Genomic DNA, 23,265 nt, shown 5'->3' with positions numbered 1-23,265 from the left:
CTGCATTTATCTGAGTAAAAATAAAAAATAGCAACATCAACGCTAAAGAAATCATTAAATTACCATTTAATGGGATTAGTAATGATGGCGTATCAAACGGTAAATCTTATCGCATCGTGTTTTAAGAAAATCGTTCTGAAAACTACGAAAAGGTGTAGTGCCGATTGCCTACATAACGGCGCTTTTAAACGCCAAACCGTACTTCAAATTATCCTATGGATGCAAACGGTTATATCAAAATGACGGTTATTCGTCATAGTTTAGCTCTTACAACCTTCAACGAATACTCCATAGGTATTCTTCGATAGGTGCCGGAGGCAATACGGATGTCCTTGCTTCACGTTTTGATTTAAAACGCGCATTTTTCTTCAAACAAATAATTGTCTTATGCATTGAAACCTCAACTACAGTTCCTGTAATCTTACCTCCAGTGCGGTCAGTATCACGCACGGATGCTGCAGATAGACGACGGTCGATTCATCGCTGTAACCACCGCACGGGAATCTGCTCAGCTGCTCGAGGTCGGCCGCTAGCGTGGTGGTGATCGGGACGGGCCGGGAAACGGGAAGCCACAAACGAATATTAATTACACTACCGGCCAGAGACCGCTGACTCTGCAGACTTACCCTTCAACCCCGACACCAGCACTCGAAACGGATGCTTATGACCGTAGGAGGCGAGATTGCCGCGGATGAGAATGTATGGCATCGAGGATCGGTTTCTGTCGGAACGGAAATATGCACATTAATGTTTCTGTTGCGGTTGGGAGTTTTGCGCATGTTAAATCGTAAATTTAACGCGCCGGTGTTAGTCGGTTGTTAAACGCGCTTCCAGTCTTCAGACGCCGGACAGGTTTATTTATAGAGACTGACCTAATGCAAATTGACGCGTAATTACGATGCAGCAACAGTAAACCCCATATCTAATCCAACGGTGTGTTTGGGGATTAAGTTTAAACAGTGCGAACAAATGCACCCGGGTTGGGCAGGCAGAGTTCGCGAACGTTTATTATTTGGAAAACTTACGCGAACGGCAAAACCCGGTAGCAATTACCCGATCCGGTAGGGACCGGCCGCTGTTTACGCTTCACCGTTTTCTGCCAGTGGCTCCCGATCGGCGCGCGGAGGTCAGGGATTTGTAAATATTTTATGCGAGCGACGTGCCAAAACAGACTGCCCTCGCGGGAAGAGCCAGAAAGCTTCCTGGAGATTGCTTTCTGGCTAATGGCCAGCCCCATGCTGGCATTTCTTTGCCTGTGGCACCCGTCAACTGAAGACACCTACTTTTGGTGTTATGAAACGCTTTTTATTTTGTGCCGTTGTCAGGGGAAAAAGAATTCTTCCGGGGTTCAGCAGATACCGGCCAGGCTCGGTAAGGGAACGTATGTTTTATGCCATTAGAATAAAAAGGAACCATAATATAAAGTGCGAAATCGTTGATGTAACACTTTCTTCGACTTCATGCCATTTGAACGTCGGACCGTGGACAGCTTGAAAATGCAGAATGAATTACCAAAAGAAAAGTATAACGGCAAATTAATCTTTCACCATTTCACAAAAAGAAAAATCCTTTCCGAGCAGAGGGCACATTCGGCACACGGCTGGGAATAATTCATTTTGTGGTCAAGATTTAATCAATTAATAAAATGCACCAGATCGAGAGTGTACCAGATCGAGGTGCAAACAAGGAAAGAAGTGAAAGAAACCATACCGGGTTTCCATTTGGCGCGAGTATTATATGCAAATTGCTCCGCCAATTCTTTCCGGTTGGCGGGCACGCGGCGGTATGGAGAGCGCGCGCCATTCCGAAAGTGCAGACCTTTTCGGTGTGCCTTCAATTTTAATTATTCACGCACTTGCTGGCCCGTAACCGGCGACCGGCAATGGTCCGACTGGAAGGGTTTGAAGTTTTACGAGATGCCTCTAGTTTTACGAGATGCGCGCCCGGACCTCGGCCGCAGAGCGGCGTAGGTTCTCACCAACCAAGGGATGATGTTCGCGGCTGACCACAAACGACTGCCCGCATACTGCCGTGTCCCGGTCCCGTTTGAAGCCGGGTAACGAATCCGACGGACTTGCGTGACGCGACCGCTCGGGGCCAGCTCGGTTGCCAGCTCCGTATTTACACAAGCTAAACATCTTTCCACTCCGCCGGTCGGCCCAAAACACTGCGCCGCCGTTTACTGCTGCTGCTGCCTTTTCTTGTAGCAAATGAATTCATTAACGTGATTACGTTTTTTCAAACAAAACAACATTAAACACCGTATAGGAGAGCGAAACCAACGGGTAGAGGTCCACACAGCCACAGACCTGCTGAAACAATGGACTCAGCCGTATTTCGTTCACGAATTGTGCACGGCTCATTTTTGGATGATGGAAGCGAAAGCATGCGAAATTTGCTTCCCCCAGCCAGGGCCGTCGGTGTTCCGGCAGATTGTGTCGGTCCCGAACGTCGATATTGTTGATAGACTGGAGCTATTTCATAAACTAAGGGGAAATGATTACCAAAACGAGGTATTTATGAAGAGCAACTATGCATTCAAAAGCTATCGACACGAAATTCTATGCTCGGCCAAGAACAGGGAAAGCCCAGCAACACTGGCACCGGGTGGAGGGCTTAAGATGCTAAGCTACGATGGCCGACGTAGTCGCGGCTGCGTAACCGAAAGTGAAAACGACGACTCCGGAAGCGGTTGACCGACGGCCAGAGTTGGGCCCGCGGAGGTCAAATACCTGTCCCAGCATACCTGCGGCCTCCCTAGAAAGTTGACCGTTTGATACGAGTCGCCTGCTGCGATGTGCGTCACGCAAGAAGCCGAAAAGCAGAGAATGAACGCATTTTCTTCTTCTTTGCTGTTGCCTTTGATTACATTCCGACGGGTACGCGTTAGCTCTTTCGGTACGGTGCCCCTGCTGATCTCAGTGACCTATGCTTTTACGGGTTAGTTGAAGTCGAGGTAAGGATTTCGATGATAAAAAACAGTATTTCTCTACAAAATCTTATAAATCGTCGTTCACAGATACAGGGAGCAAACAGAAAAAGTAGAAGTCCGATTGGAGTCAGGTTCTGGAAATGGAAGAAGTGTTGGAATGAATTTTTTTTTTCGTTCATTCATATCCACAGAACATAACATTTGCTGCGTCGTGTCGCTATTCCCGCTAGACGGTTCCCGTGCCCGACACACCGGTTGCAGGCGAAAATTGTGCCGCTAAATATTTGATGACGGTGGCGCAATTGTCGAGAGCGTGTCAATATCAAAGGGCTCCCCGCGCAAGCGGAGACTGAGTAAATTCTCGTCCAGTAACACCAGCCCAGAAAAGGAAAACCTCCCGCCCGAGGGCCAAAGCAAACATTGGAGGTCTCGTTCGTGCCGGGAACAGCAGCAGGCTGTGTAAACGCTGCACACGAGGGGCTGCATTTCCAAGGAAACCGGCCAGTAGCAACAGTTGTAAACTAATCATCCCGGGAAGGTTGCTAGCCGCTGGTTCCTGGGCGGGCTCTCACATTCAAGGTGAACCTGTTTTCTGTGGCGTGGCTTTGAAAACGGTTTGAAATGCACCCATTTCGCCGGTCCGATCTAAGGGACCCGCTCCGGCGCTCTGACTCGGAAGTCGGAGCCGGCACGGTGCGTTATTTGCTGTCAACATTGTTTTATGTAACAGCGCATGTGGCGCCTCCGAATGGTGCGGGAAGGAAAATATGGCGAATTATTCAACAAACTCACGGAGGCGGGAGCCATACGAATTTCCCGCGGCCAACGCGGTGCGCTTCGTTTCTTCGTTGCTTTTTCTCCGTTCTCTTTCAGTTTCAGAGTTCCAGAATGCTTACTTGGTGCTGATGTCCTTGATGGAAATGGATCGTGGGTGCCGATGGACGGTGCTGCTGTTGGCTCGATGAAAAGTGTCTCCGCAATCCTTTGCTGGGCGTACAAAATTAGGCACAACAATAAAAATCCAGCCCCAAACCTGCACTCTCTCCCGTGCTCCTGCGAGCTCTCTTTCTCTCTAAGGACGAAATTCTACCGGACCGCCATCGCGATGGCGTTCGGGCGCATGGAACACGGAATCGACCCAGATTTGTCACACCAGACCATTTAGAGTGGCGCCGCAAGAGTTTTCACCGCGTGGTGGCACCGGAAGCAGCCCCGGACTCACTTGTGATCGGCCTCACCGAGAGAAAATGGAACGATATGAATGCCGCGCCGTAGAACGGAAGCAAATTGTATATGAAATGAGCACGCAGTTCGTGTTCCTTCGGTATGCTTTTCGATATTAGACACACAAACACACACGCAAAGACGCACTCGCGGTTAGTTCTTTTTCTTTTCTAAGCTGCTCTCTGGTGCCCACTGATGGAGGTAAGATTTTTTAAGATTCTTCAGCGACCATTGACTGCGCGCACGGCAAACTCAGGGCACTGCTGACCGCGGTGGCCAGATGATGAATGGCGTTCTAGAGAGACCTCCCGTGCTGGAGCCCGTACGCACTTTCTGCTCGTCCACCTTCCGCCCAACAAACGTCCGACGCGAACAACAGGTAAACAACGACTAACCTCAAAAACCTGTTCCGGTGGGTGGCTCTCCGATGAGCAGGTGCGAGAGCGATAGAGAGAGCGCGTCTGCAAAGTCCGGCGAGAGACCGCACGGAGGAGAGAACCGCGGTTTTGATTCAAACGTTCCGTCAGCCGTCCAAACAATCCGACGGGGGTTTGTTGAAGGTCGCTCCACGGAGCGCGACTGCCTCCGGAGAGAGCAAGCAAGGGTTGAAGCCGGTACCACTGTATGACGTTTCGGTGACAAGCTACACACGCCAAACAGGATGGTCAAAACCGACGACGAGGTGTGGCCTTCCAACCCCGACATAAAAAACGAAAGCTTAGCGCTAATCGGCAATCGACACGGATCCGCTTGAATTGCTGGCTCGGGAAGGATAATCGGCTGTTGCTTTGGGGCGAGATTTTGGGGTGTGAATAGAGTTGGTACACAGATTACATCGTGACATCATCATTTCGGTCCCCGATTCCCGGTTGTCGCCTCGATGGCTAGGGAAGCAACGTACTTCGAATGTTAGATACAATTAAACAAGGTCTCAGGGCAAATTACCTTCGCAATCGTTGTGCATTTCAGTCTTTGGCTGAAGCCCCACCGCCAGTGTATCGGATGCAGCAGAGGTCAGTCAACTGGCGCGAGCCGGTTCTCGTTTCTCCTGTTGCACTGCCCCTCGCTGATTCGCTTCTCATAATCATCAATCGGAACGAATCATCAATCGGTGATGCCTGATGGTACGCCCCGGGAGAGTACGGAGTGCGGAAGGTTCAATGAGATGAAAAATGCATATACATGCAACGGGAACACGTAAGGTTTTGCGGAGGCAGCAGCGCATCGTCAACTAACCGCGAAATCGTTTGATGGGGAAGCATTCCATCCGTAGCGTGGCGCGTCTTACATCATCCGCGCTTCCTGTAGGTCGTTCAGTAGTAAAACGAAAGTAAATAAAAAAAGTCCGACGTGAACAACGGGTAAACAACGACTAATCCTGTTCCGGTGTGTGGCTCTCGCGTTGAGAATCTCTCTCGGGGCCTGCACGAAGAATGAACCGCATGATTTGAACTATCCTTAATTGGTTTTGATTCAAACGGTTTGCTGTTTCATACTAAAAAGGAGAAAGAGGAAATGCAATACCCACAAGTTGTAAACTCAACAATGAATCCCTTTGGTTTGTTAGAAAAAAATTGTGTTTTTACCGTTACAAACCTTCAAATCGCTCGTCCACGGAAGTACGCAGCCAATGGCTGCGGGTGCATTCGATTCAGATCGCAGCGCCATCTATCCGTCAGAACCCTGAGGCACTGAAAAGAAGCTTCAAAAGACAACGAACAGCAACCGTTAACGATTTTCGAACTACCCGTCATCGTTCTTTTTACCAAGGGTTTGGAGAGCCAGAGCTCGTGTTGTGTTTTCATCTTTATTTTTATTGATTCTCTCCTATTTTTAATGGATCGTCTGATTTGTGTTTGACTTGTACACACCCATCACACCGCGTGTCCACCCACATTCGGTGCGTTTTACCGGCTTGCCCATCGTGTGCCTGCTTTGTGGCCGCTTTTGATGTCCTGTGTTCGGTCGGGTGGACAATACTGCTTCTTTTTGTAAATGGGAGTTGTGTTGCGGTGTGTTTTAGCAATCGTTTCAACTATGATACGGAGGATGCGTGTGGCATGTTGATCCAGACTGACTGTGAACGGCTCGTGTATTCGTGGTTTATCATCCGTTCGTTTACAACTCTATAGTCTCCTTTTATGTTATATTCACCAGAATTAGCTTGTTGGAAACGTACCGGAAAAAATGGATTTTGTCTAGCCGATAATACCACGTGTGCATCTCGTGCGACCACCGCCCAAAAATGGAATCGAGTCATCTGAATATTTGAATTTGATTGATTTTTACTCTCTGTTGTCTCCTTCTCGAAACTCATGATAAACATACACATACATACGAAGAGATACACTTAAGCAACGCCCCCGGACAGCTTAGAAACGGGCCGGCGTCCCTTCACAATCAGAGTACCTCCGGATCGGGGTCGGCCATGTGTTCCGTTCCCTCTATACAAACACAGACACATGAACGATGAGGGGACGCTGCTCCCCGTTTGCCACACACCCTAAAGTTGTATAATTCATTGTTTTCTTCTTCTGGTTGTATAATTCGTTTTTGTAATTCACACAAATTAAGAGCTTTATCTACTTGAACTACTATTCTTCCCTTTTGTTTTTGTTACATCTTGTTTTGGTTTTAGTTTATGCTTCACACAATTCATTAAACATTCACAGTACAGTCATCGTCGGGGTTTCTTCTCTACCGGTGGCCATAAACATAACACACGCTTCTGCTCCACCACCGTGTGCCTCCTCCTCGGTCCACAGGACTTATCACTATACAATATACTGATATAGAATTACATAACGTGGTGTGCTGCTGCGGGTTTATTAATCCGCTACGAATCGGTAAAGAAAATGCCCCGCGCGCGCATCGTTGATCGATGCCACGTGGTGTATGTGTTTCAATGTTTTTTTTTGGGGAAAAAGTTTGTTTGCTTGCTTGTTGTGGAGCCCCCCTTTCTGAACCTGGAGAACTCTCCGATCATGATTAAAGTTTAAAACGTTAACACCCAGAAGAAAACTGCTCGTACACATGTTTTTTGTTTGTCGAAAAAATTTACATACCAACCAACAACAACACGCGAAGGAAAACTGTGATCGAATATCGAAATTTGTTTCTCTCTTTTTCACTGCACTCCTCCGAAACTCCGCTTAGCGACACCATGCTTCAACGGCTCCATTCGCGTTTTCACGGAAACACATAAAGAGAGGTTTCAGAGGCCACACACAGCTCTGTCCTGGGGTGGCGGGGAGCGCTGGGATCTGAAACTAGTTGGTTCCGGAGATAAGAGAAAAGAGAGTTCTCAAAACACCTGTTGTTACTGTGTCGCGTGAACCGCGCTTTTGATTCCGTTCCACTCAGTTCCCACAGTTCGCGGGGTTCGGTATTTTTTCCAACGTGAATTTGTAGACTTTTCACTCTATTCTAGTTAATTTACTTACATCGCTAGGTAGTTGTTTTTCTTTATGTTGCACTGAATATCTAATGCTGATCGTCACAAGCCCACCGCACCGTGCACAGCTTCGCACGGATCGCGAGCGAGAGAGATCGACGACGGCAGGTCATTTACATCGCAAAACGATTTGCGCTCGTGCGGAGCTTTAAAAAAACTGCGGATCCCGTCCTCGGAGCAGGAAAACAAAAACGGAGAGATCGACGGACCGATTGAATGTTGGGAGAGGCGGTGCACACAGCACAGCACCGCTCCCCAGCAAACGGCAAGGAAGAACACTGATGTTAACAATTAGATTTAGAAGAGACTGAATTACACTACTAACAACGTTCCATTTGAATTCCCCACCAAAAAACATGGACAACAATGCACGATTAGTTAAAATTTTCCCAAACATAAAACAATGGAACCGAGCACACTGAGATACACATACACAGTGCCGCCGCCACCACCCGGTCCGGATGCTGGGGTCCGTCCGAAGGACAAATATGTTGCCTCCCTTCCTCTCACACAATATACCTTTTCTATGGCGAATCACTCTTACGGTATGACCGCCTATTTGGCCGCGTCCAAGGCTTCCGCGAACCCGCTTGTAAGGGTTAAGGGGATCATCCTGTGGGGGTGGGGGTTCTGTTTAACCATTCGATCATTGTTTGCAAACAATTGTCTACATTAAGTACCATTGTTCCGCGTTTCTGCGTCACTCGTTTTCGGCGTACAGTTTTGGCGATCACGTAAGCTTCTACATTGTTTCATCCTATCTAAAGAAGTCTTCGTTCGGTCCTCTGATCGCGTCGTCTTGCGCACCGTGCGCCGGGAGGGGAGAGAGAGAAAAGCTGGCCGAAGCGGAGTGGACCTGGAATGCTACGGTGGTACGGCACACCGTATCTAGCAGTAGTATCTCGACGTTCGTCTTCTAGATGTTCTTGTTCAGAATCGGTTCCTCTATTGTGTTGCTAAATGCTGGCGCTGCTGCATCGGTTAAGCCACGACTCTGCTGACGTATGCGATGGTAACGCGGGGTTCATGAACGAACTAAGTTTGCTCAACCCGACCAATTGGCCGTACCGGTTTGCCACGTTGCGGCCGGTATATTGCGGCGAAAATGGTATCGAAATATCCGACCCCCAGTTTTACCACCGGAATATGCCTGCCGTCAATTAAAAGGCCCGGCACACGCGAAAACCCGTGGCAAAACAATATTCCGAGCGGAAAAAGGCCAGTCAACAAGCAGCCTGGGTTGAGCGCAGTAATTTGCAAAATTAATTAAATTAACCTATCCGGGTGTACAACACGTGGAACAACCACCCAACGGGCGGATGGTGCCGGCCCTCTGTCGTTGCAGTGTTTCGCCCGCTCGTTTTTTTCCGTACGCTGGCTGGCGAGGTAAATTTGAAATTTAATTGATGGCTGTTGAACTCTTTCTTTGTGGTTTGATTTTTATCAGCCACCATTTGAACTCGGTAGAGGCTCGTGAACACAGCGACCACGTGGCTGACAGGCTGACGAGCTTTTCACTCACTCAAAGACCAGGACACGATATAACGCTCAAGCCAAGTGGGAAACGGGAATCAAAGTTTGGATACCGTAAAATATCGCCCGCCGTACGTCCACAAGAGGAGCCGCAAATAGCCCAGCACATAATCCCTGTTGATTGACTTGCAATACCTAGCACTTGCGTCTCCCATGCCTTAGTCTCTATTGTTTGTTTAGTGGTTTGTTTGTTAAATAGTTTGATAATTGAATTCGATTGACTCTACGGCGCCACACTATGGCTTATAATATGGCTTGTTTTGGGGCTTCATGTTTTTCCTGTTCTAAGTGATGCATCTCTCTTCTAATAATACTATTGCACAACGCGATTGCTGATGCTGATCTTAAAAAGAGGACTGATCACGGCGGGACCACGATCAGTCTCTGTGACTTTCTTTTCGAATAATTTTACTCTTTCTTTCTTTCGTTCTCTCTTTCTCTATCTGGCTGTCTCATGATGTTGCCGTGAGAACTAACGTCGTTTTGTATCTTGCTTACTCGCAGTAAATGTTGCCCAACTGTTCACTCATTTCGTACAACACATTTTACCAACGAAAAGGTGAAAGGGACCCCACGCGGCAGGTGGATGGATGTTGGAGTAAACGAAGCTAAAGCCGCGCACAGCACAAAAACTGGTGCGGTGGGCCAAAAAGTTCACAGGCATCCCGAGCGCGCCAGTACCGACGACACAGAGCCCACTCCTCGCTTGAAAGATACCCGGCCGTGACCCGAGAAACGTTCCCTACGCGGTTTGCAGCCGACATATTTGTTGCGCGCAAATGAACTCATCAATTACCTAAAATGAACATCTGCGCGCGAAAGTGTGCGGCAAGTGTGCGTCCCTAAACGGTCAAATGTACATATTTAACACGAAAAAAGTATATTTTACTAATGTAAGAAAATGAAATTCTTTTACTATCATACACACACCGCACATTCGTGTACGCGATGAAGTGCACGCAATTCGAAGGACCTCTGGTTGCTGGCCGGTTCGACAAAAGCTGTCTTTCGTTCCTGGCAAACTGCAACTTTCCTTCGCTGACACACACGCGCGTACAGGACGTACGGACATACGGAAACTTTAAAATGCCTCTTCTACCATTTGACCACCATTTGAGGCGGGATTTTCGAAGTTAATTGCTCGGTACGATATAAACGAATTAAAATAAAAGTTTCATAAGCAAAACGAAAACAATAAACCTCACCGGCCCGGATCCGTTCACTGCTGCGTGCTGCGAGCTCGCTTGCGGAACGCACGATCTTTCCCTTGCCGCTGGTTTTTTGTTTGGTTGTTGTGTGAAGCTTTGTGAAGACCTCTCCTCTGGCAACCACCCTCTCTCGCCTCTTGTCACTGTGTTTCTTCTCGGATTTCCCGTTTAGAGTTCCCCGCAGCAGCATACAGTGTGCGGGCTTCTGGGACTGTCGCATGCACAAACAGACACACATACACAGAGAACGAAGAAAGTGACACGTCCTTTGCCGCGAATAAAAACTTGCCAATAAGTAGCGCCGGTCGGTCGGTCGGTCGGTCGGTCGGTCGGTCGGGCGGGCAGATCGCACCCGTTCCAGGGCAGGAAGTGAAGTGAATGGGTTTTGCCCGAAACACGAACGCGTACGCGTAGTAGTTGCTGCTGGTGCCCTCTCCCTTGGCCGTCGTGTGCATCGGTTTCGCTTTTTACATGCCATCCGGAAGGTTGTTATCGTTGTGGTTGAAGCGTAGCGTTTCCTCGAAGATTAATCGTTTTAGCGTTTCCTTCGGCAGATCGTCCAGCTCCATCGCGATGCGGAACGGTTCCTCGGCAACGGGCTGGAGGGATGCAAATGAAATGAATGAAAATTGCAAATGATTAATGAGCTGCGGCTGGTGGTTGTGTGGCGTGCCAGTGGATACAAAAAGGAAATCCTTTTCTTCACCCGAACGGAACACACCACCCTTGGGTGCTCAACCTTACGATACTAATGACTCTCCCTTTCTCTGTCGCTGTGCGCTCGAGTAGAACGATCGCCCGATCGCCAATTTCCCGTTGCTGGCTCATCGGTAACTTTATTCTATTTCCTGAGAGAAATTCTAACAAAGCTCCGGATTAGTGGCGAACACAGGAAGTAGCAGCGCTACGGGGCCAAAAGTTGCCAATCCGGAAATGATTGCGAGTGTAGAGTGGTTCTTCAAAGTGCCTTCATAACAAATTGGCATTTTTCAATCATTCCTAGGTCTCTGCGCGAAGCTTTTGCGCTGGAGTCATGGACAGCATCATCGAACGGGCATATCTCAACCAGCATCCTTTCCGTCTACATCGCCAAAAGCTGGAATCGGCTTATTTTCCAGCAACAGCCGAAAACCAAAACAAAAGGAAAATCCTTTCTAATCCAAAGTTTTCCAATTTTAAATTAATTGCGAGGCGGTCAAGTGACACGAAGCATCTCTACAAAAAGGCACCGCTCCGCACGACCGTACGACGTTCGTGTACAAACGTTTGATGATTCCGGGCAACGGTAGCAGATCGCATCGGGAACGCAAAACGACACACAAAACAGTGTGTCCTTAAGGACATATTTCTCAGAAACGGTGTCGGCAGTCGAAAAAAAAAGTTACCACAAAGTTTTTGTCGGCTTCGCGTCGTGTGCAGAAGCGAATTGATTAATGTGCAAGAGATTGCCTCCCTCGGCGACCGAAGCCTGAATGGTTGGCCGAAGTTGCGTAACGAAATTGACAAAAGCGACTTCTTCACCTTGCTTTCAATCACCACGCGCTCCGTGCGGCGGCGGCTGAGGCTCCGCTCCGCTCCAAAAACACCACCCAAATGGGCGCGGGACCACGATGGTACGTAATTTTGGGGAACAAATTTTCCAACTCGGCACCTGAGGCCCAGGTGGGCCACCCCACCGGTCACCATTAGCTACAGACGCCGCTTGCCGTCCGCGGGAACCGACGCTGTGGGCTGCGCATTTAGAGCGTTGCGTGTCGAACTTGAATTACACTGCAAATTGGCCTCCATCGTACACTACGGAATGGGATTATCGTGAGCGAAAGAATCCACCACAATCAAGTTTCCACTCGTGACGGCTGCTGCTGCTGCTGTCGTCTTCCGGCTGGCCGGGCCCTTAAAATAGAATTAGCCTCACTTATGATGGAGGCAACACAATCGCTAACATTAATTGCTGCTTCAACGGAAAGCTCAAGATGCAGCTTCATCTCGCTTTCAGAGGCCCTAACAGGATTGTTGCTTATTCCTTCTTAGTACCAGAGGATTAGTTACTGCCAGCAGAAAGCTAGCAAAAACAGACCACTCGATGGCGATAGGCTGAGTTTGATTAATTATAATCTTCCGTTGGGATTGCCACTCAAGTGCAGCATCACGATTGAATGCAACTCGTTCACCGAGGCGGAAAACTTTTACCCCGTGAGCCTCACGATGATGGTCATCGGGGACCATTCTTGCGAGCCGAACGGATTCGGCTCCGATCAAACACTAGTGTGGCTGTGTCATGGCGTTTAGAACACCATTAACCGCATCGCTAACTGCTGCCACAAACATGCACACCCGTGTGACCGTCCATCAAACGCCCACGGACGGGACGGCTTCTTACCTCGTCCGCCGGATCGTAGTACTGCTCCAGATAGGGATGGGCCAGGGCATCCTCGACCGAGATGCGGTTGTGCGGATTGAAGGTCAGCATTTTGCCGAGCAGATCGAGCGCGTTCAGATCAGCGTTCGGGAAGAGGCGGGACCACGGGACCTTCGGCTTGTACGGCAGCGACTGTAGGTAGCTGCGGGCCTTCTCGTTGATGATGCACTCGAGATCCTCCTGCGACGGTGAACCCAGCACGCCCAGGATGTGATTTAGCTGATCCAGGTAGTGCTTGCCGGGGAAGATTGGCCGATTGCTCAGCATTTCCGCCAGTATGCAGCCGACCGACCAGATGTCAATCGATTTGGTGTAGCCCTGCAGACGAGCGCCAAATGCGTGTTGATTGAGCCGTGGAATTACACTCTCGAAGCTCGCGCGTCCCCGTTTTCCTTCCGACGCGTACTTACCTTAGAGTTGAGCATAATTTCCGGTGCCCGGTACCATCTGGTGGCCACGTACTCCGTGAGGAAGCCGGTGTGATCGTGCTCGGGATCGGCTACACGTGCAAGACCGAAATCACAAATCTGTTGGTACAAGAAATTAGCATTAGCGAAGCGAAAAGAATGAAGCACTAGGCGCCTCCATCGGCGCGTTCGTTACCTTTAAATCACATGTCGTATTCAGCAGCAGATTGCTAGGCTTCAGATCCCTGTGCAGCACGTTTGCCGAGTGAATGTACTTCAGGCCACGAAGTATTTGGTACAGGAAATAACAGATATGATCGTTACTTAGTCTCTGCAAAAGAGGAAACGAGAAGCAAAAAGTAACGGAATGAATCAGTAGCTCGGCGTTACGTGGAACGAGTGACGCGTGTCGCGTCGCAGGTCCTAGGCCAATCGAAACGACATTCGCAAGGCTTCCGATATGCATAGGTCTGCCGTGTCCCCAAAATAGGCCCCGCGTCGTGACGCCACCGAATGTAGCAATAATTTGCAATGTTATGCTATCCAAAAATAACACTCTGCAAACAGATAGGTGTGGCCCCGGAGAAACCTTCCGAATGTTGCACGCGGATTGCTTTATATGGACAAAATTTTGTAGCCGAGAGTCGCGAACACACAGCAAAGCTGCTGAAACACATTTCAACAGATTTAATATTATGACGAAGTAAATGGATTTCCATCTAAATTCAATTTCGAGTGTCTTGAGAGCTTACCGAGCGAGACGGATGTAGCGCGGCCCGCACAGCACGAGCCAACGATCCATCCGGTTGATCTGGTCCATTAGCCAGGCACTGCCAGCCGTATCCTACCGTATCGCCCCACGGCGAAAAAAAAAACCCGAACGTAGAAGGATGCGGATGCTATCAATAAATAATTAGTCCGTAGAATATGCCCATTTTCTTAGCAGCTCAACGGGCCCGAGGAGCCCCATCCGAAGGAACAGCACCGGTTGAAGGTTGAAATTCAACAAATACCCAGAAAACCGACCGACCTGGGACGCTTCGGGAGAAAAAGCTACCGACCCCGTGAGACAGACAACCGGTCTCCCCGCGCACGGCAGCACACAGTTCGGCAAACAATTTCACCTGAACTTCAGCCTTGTTCGGTCCGTCCGGGCTCTCTCTCTCGGTGACGTCCATTGAGTTAGGAGGAGCAATTTATGGCGACAGCCCCAGGATAAGGGTCATTTAATCAATCATCTCCGTTGAGGGGTGTGCTTTCGTGGTGCTGTGCGCGCCAGTGTTTGGGTGGGTGGCCATTTTGCTGAAAAAGGCAGACGATCGACGGGGCCAGAGACAGAACAGTCCGTTTTCGTCCCAGCACACGGTGCGCTCCTGTTTCAGAGGTTATGAAATCTTGAGAATGGTGCGCGCCCCTCGGGCAACAATCAACCGTCAATTGGGCCAAAAATTTGCATTGACGGTATGATAAATTGTGGTCCCCGACGCAGGATCGATACTGCAGCAGTAGAAGCGGTCCCGGTCAAGTCAGAAGCGGTTACGTTTCATTCACGCTGAAGGTTGCAATTGTTATGAGGGGGGCTTCGGAGTGGAGGTTATGGCGCTGGGCAACGACAAAAGCGTTCATTCATATTCATCTCGGAACGCAGAAGCATAAATCATAATGGACTGGGTGGGAGGGTTAAGTTGATTGGCAAACCGGAGCAGTTCATTTGTCGACAAAAATTCGACAAATTGATCCTTTTCGGGTACCATGATTTTGGACGATGCCTCGTCAATAGCTAGCCGAAGGCTGTTGGACGATAACAACCCATCCCGTAGTTACTCTATTGAGGACATAATACCACGAAATGACAATTGCAACCATTCTTGGTCAAGCTCTTTCTTAGAAATTGAACTCACTAAAAGAGATAATTGTTAGCGTGTAACAGACTATTGGACATTCGACGAAGAATTATGAATTGTCTTCTCGCGATTCGTTCCCGAGCAACATAACGAAGCTTCTAACGTAATTTCGGAAACCGCATTTTGCATGTATTTACTTCTGCGGTGTAACTTTCCGCGAAGAACCTCAATGAGTAACTGGGTCATGAATGAAACTGGTAGCTTGCTGGTGAGATAAACGAAATCCTTTGAAGAGGGAAACGAATTGGGATAATACACAGCCGAAGCGGACAACAACTCACCTGTGTTTTTAGCAGTTTGTATAGATCAGTCTCCATTAAGCACTGAACAATATATACATCTTTCATCTGCTCTATACTAGGCACCCGGAGGATATCTCTTATATCTATGATCTGCAAGTAAAGAAAAGAAGAGACAGGTTAAGGTTAGCAAAGCCGGAAAAACACGGACCCGCTGCGCCCGAAGTACGAACGAGTGCGAAGGTGAAAGTTAAATTAGACCATCGAGCAACATGGTGGTCCGCGTTGTTCGTGCCCCGCGCCACCGTTACATGATGCCAGAGGGCGGTCGCTTTTTGGAAGGCAAAAACAGGGATCTCTTTCTTCCGAGGAAAAGATCAACAAACAAAAGAGGAAACCCGGACGGTGGTACCCATCCCCGACGACGATGGTTCCCTTTCCCCGAACGGGGTGCGGTTCCGGTCCCGGCTGATTCGGTTTATTTTCCCGTCGCAGACGCCCGCCGGCAAGGGCTCGAACTGTAGCCCGAACTTTTTGTATCCAACCCCGTCCCCGTTCGCCGGCGGAAATTGGTGACCCAGGAAAACCCAAGCAACATTGCGCGCCTCAGGGCACAAGGAGCAAGTAAAAAATCGTGCCCCATCGAATGCCTGCAAATTCCGGCGAACTTTGGTTCCACTTTAATGCACTGTAAAGATGAAGAAATTTTGTTACCACACAGCCTCCACTATGACGGGTTTTAAAAATTTCCTGGACAGCGGGCAAATGACAGCAACCGCCCGGGAGCGTCGAGTGAGCTGTGTCCTTCGAATCGCCCTTGCTTTGTTGGTGAACGAAAATTAAAAACGAAACGAAGTCGTTCACGCTCAACAGGAAAGCTGCTCGGGAAGTGTCACCGCCGGACACACTCACCTACTCGGGGTAAGGGGTCCGACCAACCCGAACAGAGGTACCAATCACCAGAGCCAAAAGCACTCACTAGCTTTGGGCAGGTTTAAACGTTACCGTGGCAACGGCAAAGATATCTTCACAGCACACTTCGTAACTTCATCATCTATCACAAACGTGGCCGCGGGGCAAATAATTGCGTACGTACTCGCGCCAACCGACAGTGATGGCACGTCATTTATTTCATTTCTTAGACAGCATCGTCAGGATAACGTGTCAGCGCGCAGCAAAACGGTCGGCCCCTTCTAGCCCGGAACCGGGACCATCACCGCCGTGGGGTTCAATGTGAAGTTCACCGTGCACTACAAGCCTACAAGGCGCCAACACCGGAGATCATCTGCCGGTAGCATCCCTTCGGTCAGGACGAAAACTTTGCCAATCCCATAGGTTCACTTTTCGGGCGGTCGTGCTGTTGATCGAACTCCGCCGCGCCAGGGTGATGATTGAGCTGTTTGGTCGGTCGTCGGTCGGTACGATAACATCCACGCACGGCTGGTGCCCTCTTGGGTTAACACAATCAACCATGATCCTGTTCTTACTCTGCACACGAGAAAATGACGCCTCATTACGCCAAATCATCGTTTGCTTTCGTGCCCGGAGAAATCCGTTCCGTCCGTTGGGGTGTGCGTTCCCCTGTCTCTGGAATCAACGGGGATTACAAATGCAATCAATTTACCACCATCCGTTTGGTACCTTTCGGCAAAAGACTGCCAAGACTGCCTGCCAGCATGTGGATGTGCTACATTTTTCTTGTGGCACAGACGAGATTTACTCCGCCAGCCGGGGCCGATCAAAGAACACGTTGAATGCGATGGTGAGTTTTGAAAGAGAAACTGTCGCATCACCCAGTGAGAATGAAGCGAACATGAACCGGCGCCCCATCGAAGGTGAGAGCATGCTTATCGCCCGATGAGATTTTAATACTCTGTCAATTAATCCAATCCACAGTGCGGCGAGAGCGTTCCGAGATTAGAGCTACACCTCGGTTAGAGGTAGCGAGAGCCACTTTAAATTTTGCATTTCAATGGAATTTCGCTCAGCAATCCACTTTTTGTCTAAACTCTATAAAGCAGTTGACCCGGTACAATCACATAACCACTTGTAAGAGGTCCAAAAAATGTAAAGGAGTTGTGTACTTACAATGGACAATGCAAGGCAATTTTTTGGAGAGAAAACAGACCTGTTTAGTAAATCGTTAGGCTCACTCGCTTCACTTCATGTGATTCAGCATTGTTTCAAAATTTTAAAATATTGTAGTAACAGAATTTACAAAAAGTTAAGCTTAAAGCAGTATCGAGACAGCGCGACACGCCACGCCAACTCGACGTGGATTAAACACTGCACTACCCTGTATCGGAGCTTTCTTACCGTACCGTGTTAATTTGCACCTCCCACCTGTGGGGGCCATTCATGACCTTCATTTTTACAGCGTTCCCGCGTGGGGGTGGAATGTGTGAGAAAAAAAAACCGCGGAGATTAGAATCTTATCACGCCACGTGACCGTTTCGCAACTCGGCCGCCGTCCGCCCCATGACGCGCGCCTTTGCTGCCTCTCCTGAGACAATGAGCAACGCGAGACGGGAAGAATGCCTAGCCAATGAGTCAGATTCAAGTGGCCCCACGACGATGCACAAACACTCCAGCAGGATGAGAGCAGGTCTATCTTCGCCGGACGGTGATGTCAGCCCGGCCTGAACCGGGCGGGGGGCCAGTGTGGAAAAGCATGACCAACACCCAGACCACAAACCACTCGGCTGTCGCGAGTGGGCGTACGGCGCGCAGTGGGATTAATTTCATTAAAATCCCCGCAGCGAGCAGAAAATAATGGCGCTGTGAGTGTGTCTGTGTGTGTGTGTTTTAGGCCAAGCGCCAACAACAATCCTTTATAGATAACACACAATGGAGCACCGGTGGCCCACTGGGGGGTTGTTGGAGGCCGGCTCTGCCCGTCGCACTGACTGCCTCGGAAGGCGCCGTGTGCGCCTGCTCGAAGAAACCATTTCTCCGAACGATGACGATAACGACGACGTCGTTGGCCGGTTGCGGTCGAGCTACGGACGAAATCTCAAGAGTACCTCGCCCAGAGACTTAATCACCGAAACATACTTTTACTTCGCCCGGCTGCCCGATTTTAAACCGGGCGCGTCACGGGTCAGTGCTGGACGGAAAGCTCGGAATGGATCGAACACCCTTCGGGGGCATCTAGAGCAGGGCTGTGGTCCGATGTCATTTATCTCGTGACAAGCTTGAGACCGTTGGTCGCTGGTCCCCGGTCGGAGCCGGTCACTTGATGGACAACTGTCGGAAACGGCTGGAGAAGCGTCTCCAAGCTTCCGGGGCCACAAGAGGAAGGGGGCTGCACCCTGCGGGCAGGCGCGGCCGGTAGGGTGTTGCTTTTCCCGGAAACATATTATCATTTTTACCGCCCCGGCGGCTGAAAACAGTAAAAAAGGCACACGAGCGAGGCTCAGAAATCGGACCAAGAAGATGGTGGGGCATGCCGCCATCGCCTTTCTCTCTCTCTCTCTCTCTTTTTCGGCCAGACGCGCACGGGGAGTGAGTGAAAAAAGAAGGAACTGGAACCTCCAAACCGCGGCGCTCGTGACAGCGCAATGGCAGATGTCTTTGTCGAGGAAACGTGACACAGGCCGAGGGACGAACGATTTTAGGTTGATTAGTCTCAGGCACGGATGGGGCCCAAGATGCCGACGGTGACGAGGATACGATGGGGCGCGGCTACGGGTGCTGATTTAGTGAGCTGTGTGTTTTCTTGTTGTTTCATTTTGTCCTACTTATGCACAAGGTGACGGTATTTTTCCAACCTAAAAATGCTCAACATTGATTGCTGTTCTCAACAAAAACAACCTCAAAATCGGAAAGTCGCTTCCTCGGGGCGCACAAAAAGGACCACGAGATGCGGAAATTGATTCAAACTTAGCGTGAAGCCCAAGAAAAACAGAACCGTCTCCGATGGACCACGAACGCGCGCCATTAACGGATTTTCTTTTCTCCAACCCCCGCGAGACGTCGCTGGCTGACGGATGGGCTGCCGACCATTATCCCGAGGAGCGCAGCGAAAGGAGCAGCAAAAGCCCCAGCAGCAAAAGATATTCGGTCAATTAGAGCGCCTCAGTGCCCGGCCGTCCCGCGATCGTCATGTTTGAGATGTGTTTTAAACAGCACCATTGAGCTAGAAGTCCAGCACACCAATCCAAGTGCTTCTCGATTGCGCGCTGTGTAAATGTCAGCCCAATTTTGGTTCCCCACTTTCACACGCCGAAAAATGCCGCAACAAAAAAATAGGAAGGACTTCAAACTGTGTCGCTTCTGTTGCCGCTTCCGACATGACACGGACTTGCCCCAGAACAACCGTAACGGGAAAAAGAATCCCGAAATGTAAACAAGGGTCGCGAAGGAGCGTCCCTGGGACACGCCGCTTTCCCGAGATCTCAGGGTTCGGCGAGTTGCGCGTAAATGGAACGTAAACAACCTGTTTAACAACGGGGGGCCTGCTGTGCAGCAGAAAACGTATGACAAGTACTTGACATTTTGAACTGGCAGTTTACGGGCAGACAATACGCTTGTTTGGTGTGTTAAAGTTCTCTTTCTATCAGGGAGCAGTGTTGGTGATGAAATGTGCCGTTTATTGTACCTACGAAGAAGTAAATCTGTTCGTCAAGGATGTGTTTTAGGAATTACTCGTTTAAAAGTTACGACCAAGTGGACAACGGAAGGATTTGGCACAACTGAAGGTTCTCTTCACAGCTGAAGAGGTAGCCCAAGAAGTCAACATTCCACTGGCATCAGCTTGAAGGGTTGATGATGTTTTGGAGATGGGGCGTGTCTCAAAGCATGCCATGGTCGAACAGAGCTGCTGCCAGCCACCTGAAGTGTGATGGATTTTTTTGACACTAAACTCGACCAGAAAGCGATCGAATAAGCGGCATTATTCACTAAGCACGGTGACTACTTGTTGAGCAAATGGTCGCTTCGAGGAACGAATCAATACTTAGAAGAATTACAATCAGTTGACTCTTTGTCATTTTACGGACAGCTTTAAGAATAATTCGGTTTATCGCTGAACAACTTTACAAAGCCATTTTTGGATTTCATAGGTGGTGCATCAAAGACTGCCTTGTTTGGCGTTTGCCATGAATACTCACTTTCTGTATCAATTTCTTATCGTCCGTGAAAACACGATTTGCGATACGTTTCAATACGTGCACTGATGGTCAATTTCACTTATTCGGTCAACATTTTCATTCGGTAAACCGTTTCCGACCTTAATCCGATTCAGTGAAAAAGCATGGCGTATTCCTTTAATTATTTCAGTAATTTTTAAATTAGGAAAACTGCACTACGGACGAATTCGACAATTCGACTGTGTTTACTAAGAGTCGAACGTCGCCTTGGCAACATACTGAAGCCTACTCCCATCGGGCACCAATCACCGAACAGACTTTGACATGGTCCCAAATATAACGTGCCCTTGCGAAGGCGTAAAATAATAAATGTTGTTAATTGTTTTAAATTAAGTCAAAATTAAAACAGTGCCTAGCGCGTCTGAGACAAATTATTCCAATTATCGAACCATCGGACCCACATTAACACCTCCTTTGCGTCGCGCCTTTGATGCTTCGGTCGCGCATTTCGCTTTTCAAAGACCTTTTTCTCTCGGGGACCCAGAGCCCACGTGGGAACCTCGCGGTCGCGGAAAACACGCCGGAAACCCTATCAGTAAGCAATTTATCACCACTTCCTTCCGTTGTATGTTGTGGGGCAGGGCATCGGCGGACGACGTGTTGTGGCTTCTTAATTTCGGCCGGTCTGAGCAAGGAGCTAGGGGCGGACCCTTGTCTAGCTCGGCTCCGGCTCGGCGCCAGTACTTACGTTTTCATGTTTGAATCTGGTGAGAATTTTGATCTCCCGCAGCGTTCGCTGACAGTAGGTCTGGTGCTCGAAGGGCGAGATCTTTTTGATGGCAACTTTGGTCTTCGTGACGGTGTCCACCGCGGAGCTGCGAATGAATGGAAGCAGAAAGAAACGGCTGACGGTTAAGAGAAACTCATGCGCGGAAGTCGGTAGACATGGAGCTGGGGCTGACAGACAGACTGATGCGGAATAGTTTTAAAACAAAGCTTTCATCAGTCGGCTAACTTTCCGCCTCGGGGGAGAGCCGAGCATGATATTATACTTTCATCCCAGCCTCCGCCCCAACCGGATTGCGTGGGATCCGAGGAGACGGACACTGCAAGTTGTTGGAATAAGAATGGGAAAAAACGACATTCAAGGCGTGAATAAAGCTTCGCATGCGGACAAGACGGGGAAAAGTTCGTTTAGTGAATGGAAAGAGAGAGAGCGACCCGTTTTAATATATCGCTTCCCGCTGGTTGACGGCTAAAAATAAAGCTTTCCCACACGAAATCTATAATACAACCGGAACACATCACATTCCTGACACATCGTGGCCACCCCGAGAACTTATTAGCCGTGTGTGCACGTGTGCTGCTATCGGCGCGGGGAGTCGTCGAAACTTTGTCCGCCAAAACGTGTCCCAAAAACTTGTGCACGCTTACGGCACGATAAAATGGCACCTTTTCTTCGCACCCCGGAAGCTACACCACCACAGGGAGCCCGGCTTATAGAAAGGACCAAGTTTGCCAGAGGGAGGATGAGAATGTGGTGAGGTAGCGGCCGGGAGAAGAAACCCCTGGCCCGGTGAACCATGAAGTTTCTTGCCCCCAAACACCGAAACAAAACGCTTATCTCGAGAACGAGAGCAACGTCCGCTGCCTTCCTGGCAAATTAGCTATGCGTCCGTTGCTAATGATCCTAAACCGTGTTTGTGTCAGAAATAACGAGCAGGAACTGAGGTTCAGAGCCTGCAAAAGCGAGTGTTGGGCAAATATAGCCCGGTTCGCGACGGGTCTCTACATACGTTTTCCGGGCTCGCCACTTAAACCGGAAAAACGGGGCCTGGCCCGACCAGGGAACCTCCTCACTGGGCGAATGGATGTGTCGATGGCTCGGAACGATTTGCCCGGCTGGCTGACGATAAATCATGCAATCCAATTCTACTGCTCCCCGTGAGTGAGATGTGCGGTTAACCGTGAACAGGGCGCGGGCACAGAGTTCCTCCTTATCAAAAACACCGGGAAGGCGTCCGTCCTCGTGCCCGTTGGGGATGTCCATTTTATTCAACCGCTCCTGTGACACACGTCCGTTGTAATCAAATGATAAATGACGGGCGCCTGTCGTGGCGTGGTGAAATGGTCGGACCACCACCAAATGGCCACCATTTATAGGCGGAAAAATAATTCATAACACATACCACAGCAATGCCTGGCGCCAATGGGGCGCGCGTTCGGCTCGATTATGAATACCCGAAGATGAGCGGAGTCTTACAGAAGCAGGATCAGCAGGATCACTGCTAACGATGACGTAGCCCCTTCCATCAGTGACGGAGAAGGGAAATAATAGGTCTTCCTGTTGCAGCACCTTGCCGAGTTCCTTTCGAATACTAATTTCGGAGGCAAAATCAAGTTCGGCAACCAATTTCTTGTACATGCTTTGAATTATATGAGCCCCACGTGAGCCGTGATTTGGGCAACACGACGGCTCGACGGAAACTTCCACTGTTTCCGGGAACTCACCACGGTGGCCCACTGGTTCCTCCGTGAAGCGAACATGTTCCCGGGAGAGTTCCACAAAAGTTCAAAGCATCCGAGATGATTTCGGCTTCACCGTCCGGACCCGACTCCCTTCCCGGAACGCACACGCCCGGCAAATGATTGACGTAATAAATGTGATTCTCGTTCAATGCGGCCATGCGACTGTTCCGGCACATCGCCGATAGTTCGTGTGCGGGGCAGTTATTGGAAAAGTGTCGAAGAAAATTGATGAGCGAAGCGAGACAGAGAGTGGACATTTGGGGGAAATGAGCTTTTTGCGATCAGTTGAATGATAAATCTCGACAATGGTGAGGGGACCACCTAAA

The 23,265-nt window shown here is 49.5% G+C and overlaps 2 protein-coding genes across 2 annotated transcripts in view; both read right to left on the bottom strand.

Annotated features, from left to right (window-relative positions):
- LOC131211317 (uncharacterized) overlaps nucleotides 1-4,526 on the bottom strand; it is an 8,057-nt gene extending 3,531 nt beyond the window's left edge. Inside the window, exons 1-3 of the mRNA XM_058204734.1 lie at nucleotides 3,829-4,526; nucleotides 627-721; nucleotides 426-529 (exon numbers count right to left, since the gene is read on the bottom strand). Coding sequence (XP_058060717.1) covers nucleotides 426-529; nucleotides 627-708 — 186 coding nt within the window. The 5' untranslated portion in view covers nucleotides 709-721; nucleotides 3,829-4,526. The remainder of the gene's footprint in view (nucleotides 1-425; nucleotides 530-626; nucleotides 722-3,828) is intronic.
- A 5,493-nt stretch (nucleotides 4,527-10,019) lies between these two features.
- The window catches only part of LOC131211314 (mitogen-activated protein kinase 1), a 39,555-nt gene continuing 26,309 nt past the window's right edge, over nucleotides 10,020-23,265 (bottom strand). The window contains exons 3-8 of the mRNA XM_058204732.1: nucleotides 21,159-21,285; nucleotides 15,363-15,473; nucleotides 13,374-13,508; nucleotides 13,181-13,297; nucleotides 12,732-13,088; nucleotides 10,020-10,950 (exon numbers count right to left, since the gene is read on the bottom strand). Coding sequence (XP_058060715.1) covers nucleotides 10,819-10,950; nucleotides 12,732-13,088; nucleotides 13,181-13,297; nucleotides 13,374-13,508; nucleotides 15,363-15,473; nucleotides 21,159-21,285 — 979 coding nt within the window. The 3' untranslated portion in view covers nucleotides 10,020-10,818. The remainder of the gene's footprint in view (nucleotides 10,951-12,731; nucleotides 13,089-13,180; nucleotides 13,298-13,373; nucleotides 13,509-15,362; nucleotides 15,474-21,158; nucleotides 21,286-23,265) is intronic.

This window comes from Anopheles bellator, chromosome 2 (genome assembly GCF_943735745.2).
Source record: "Anopheles bellator chromosome 2, idAnoBellAS_SP24_06.2, whole genome shotgun sequence".
In the NCBI taxonomy this organism is placed as follows: domain Eukaryota; kingdom Metazoa; phylum Arthropoda; class Insecta; order Diptera; family Culicidae; genus Anopheles; species Anopheles bellator.
This window is presented reverse-complemented; position numbering and strand designations above follow the sequence as displayed.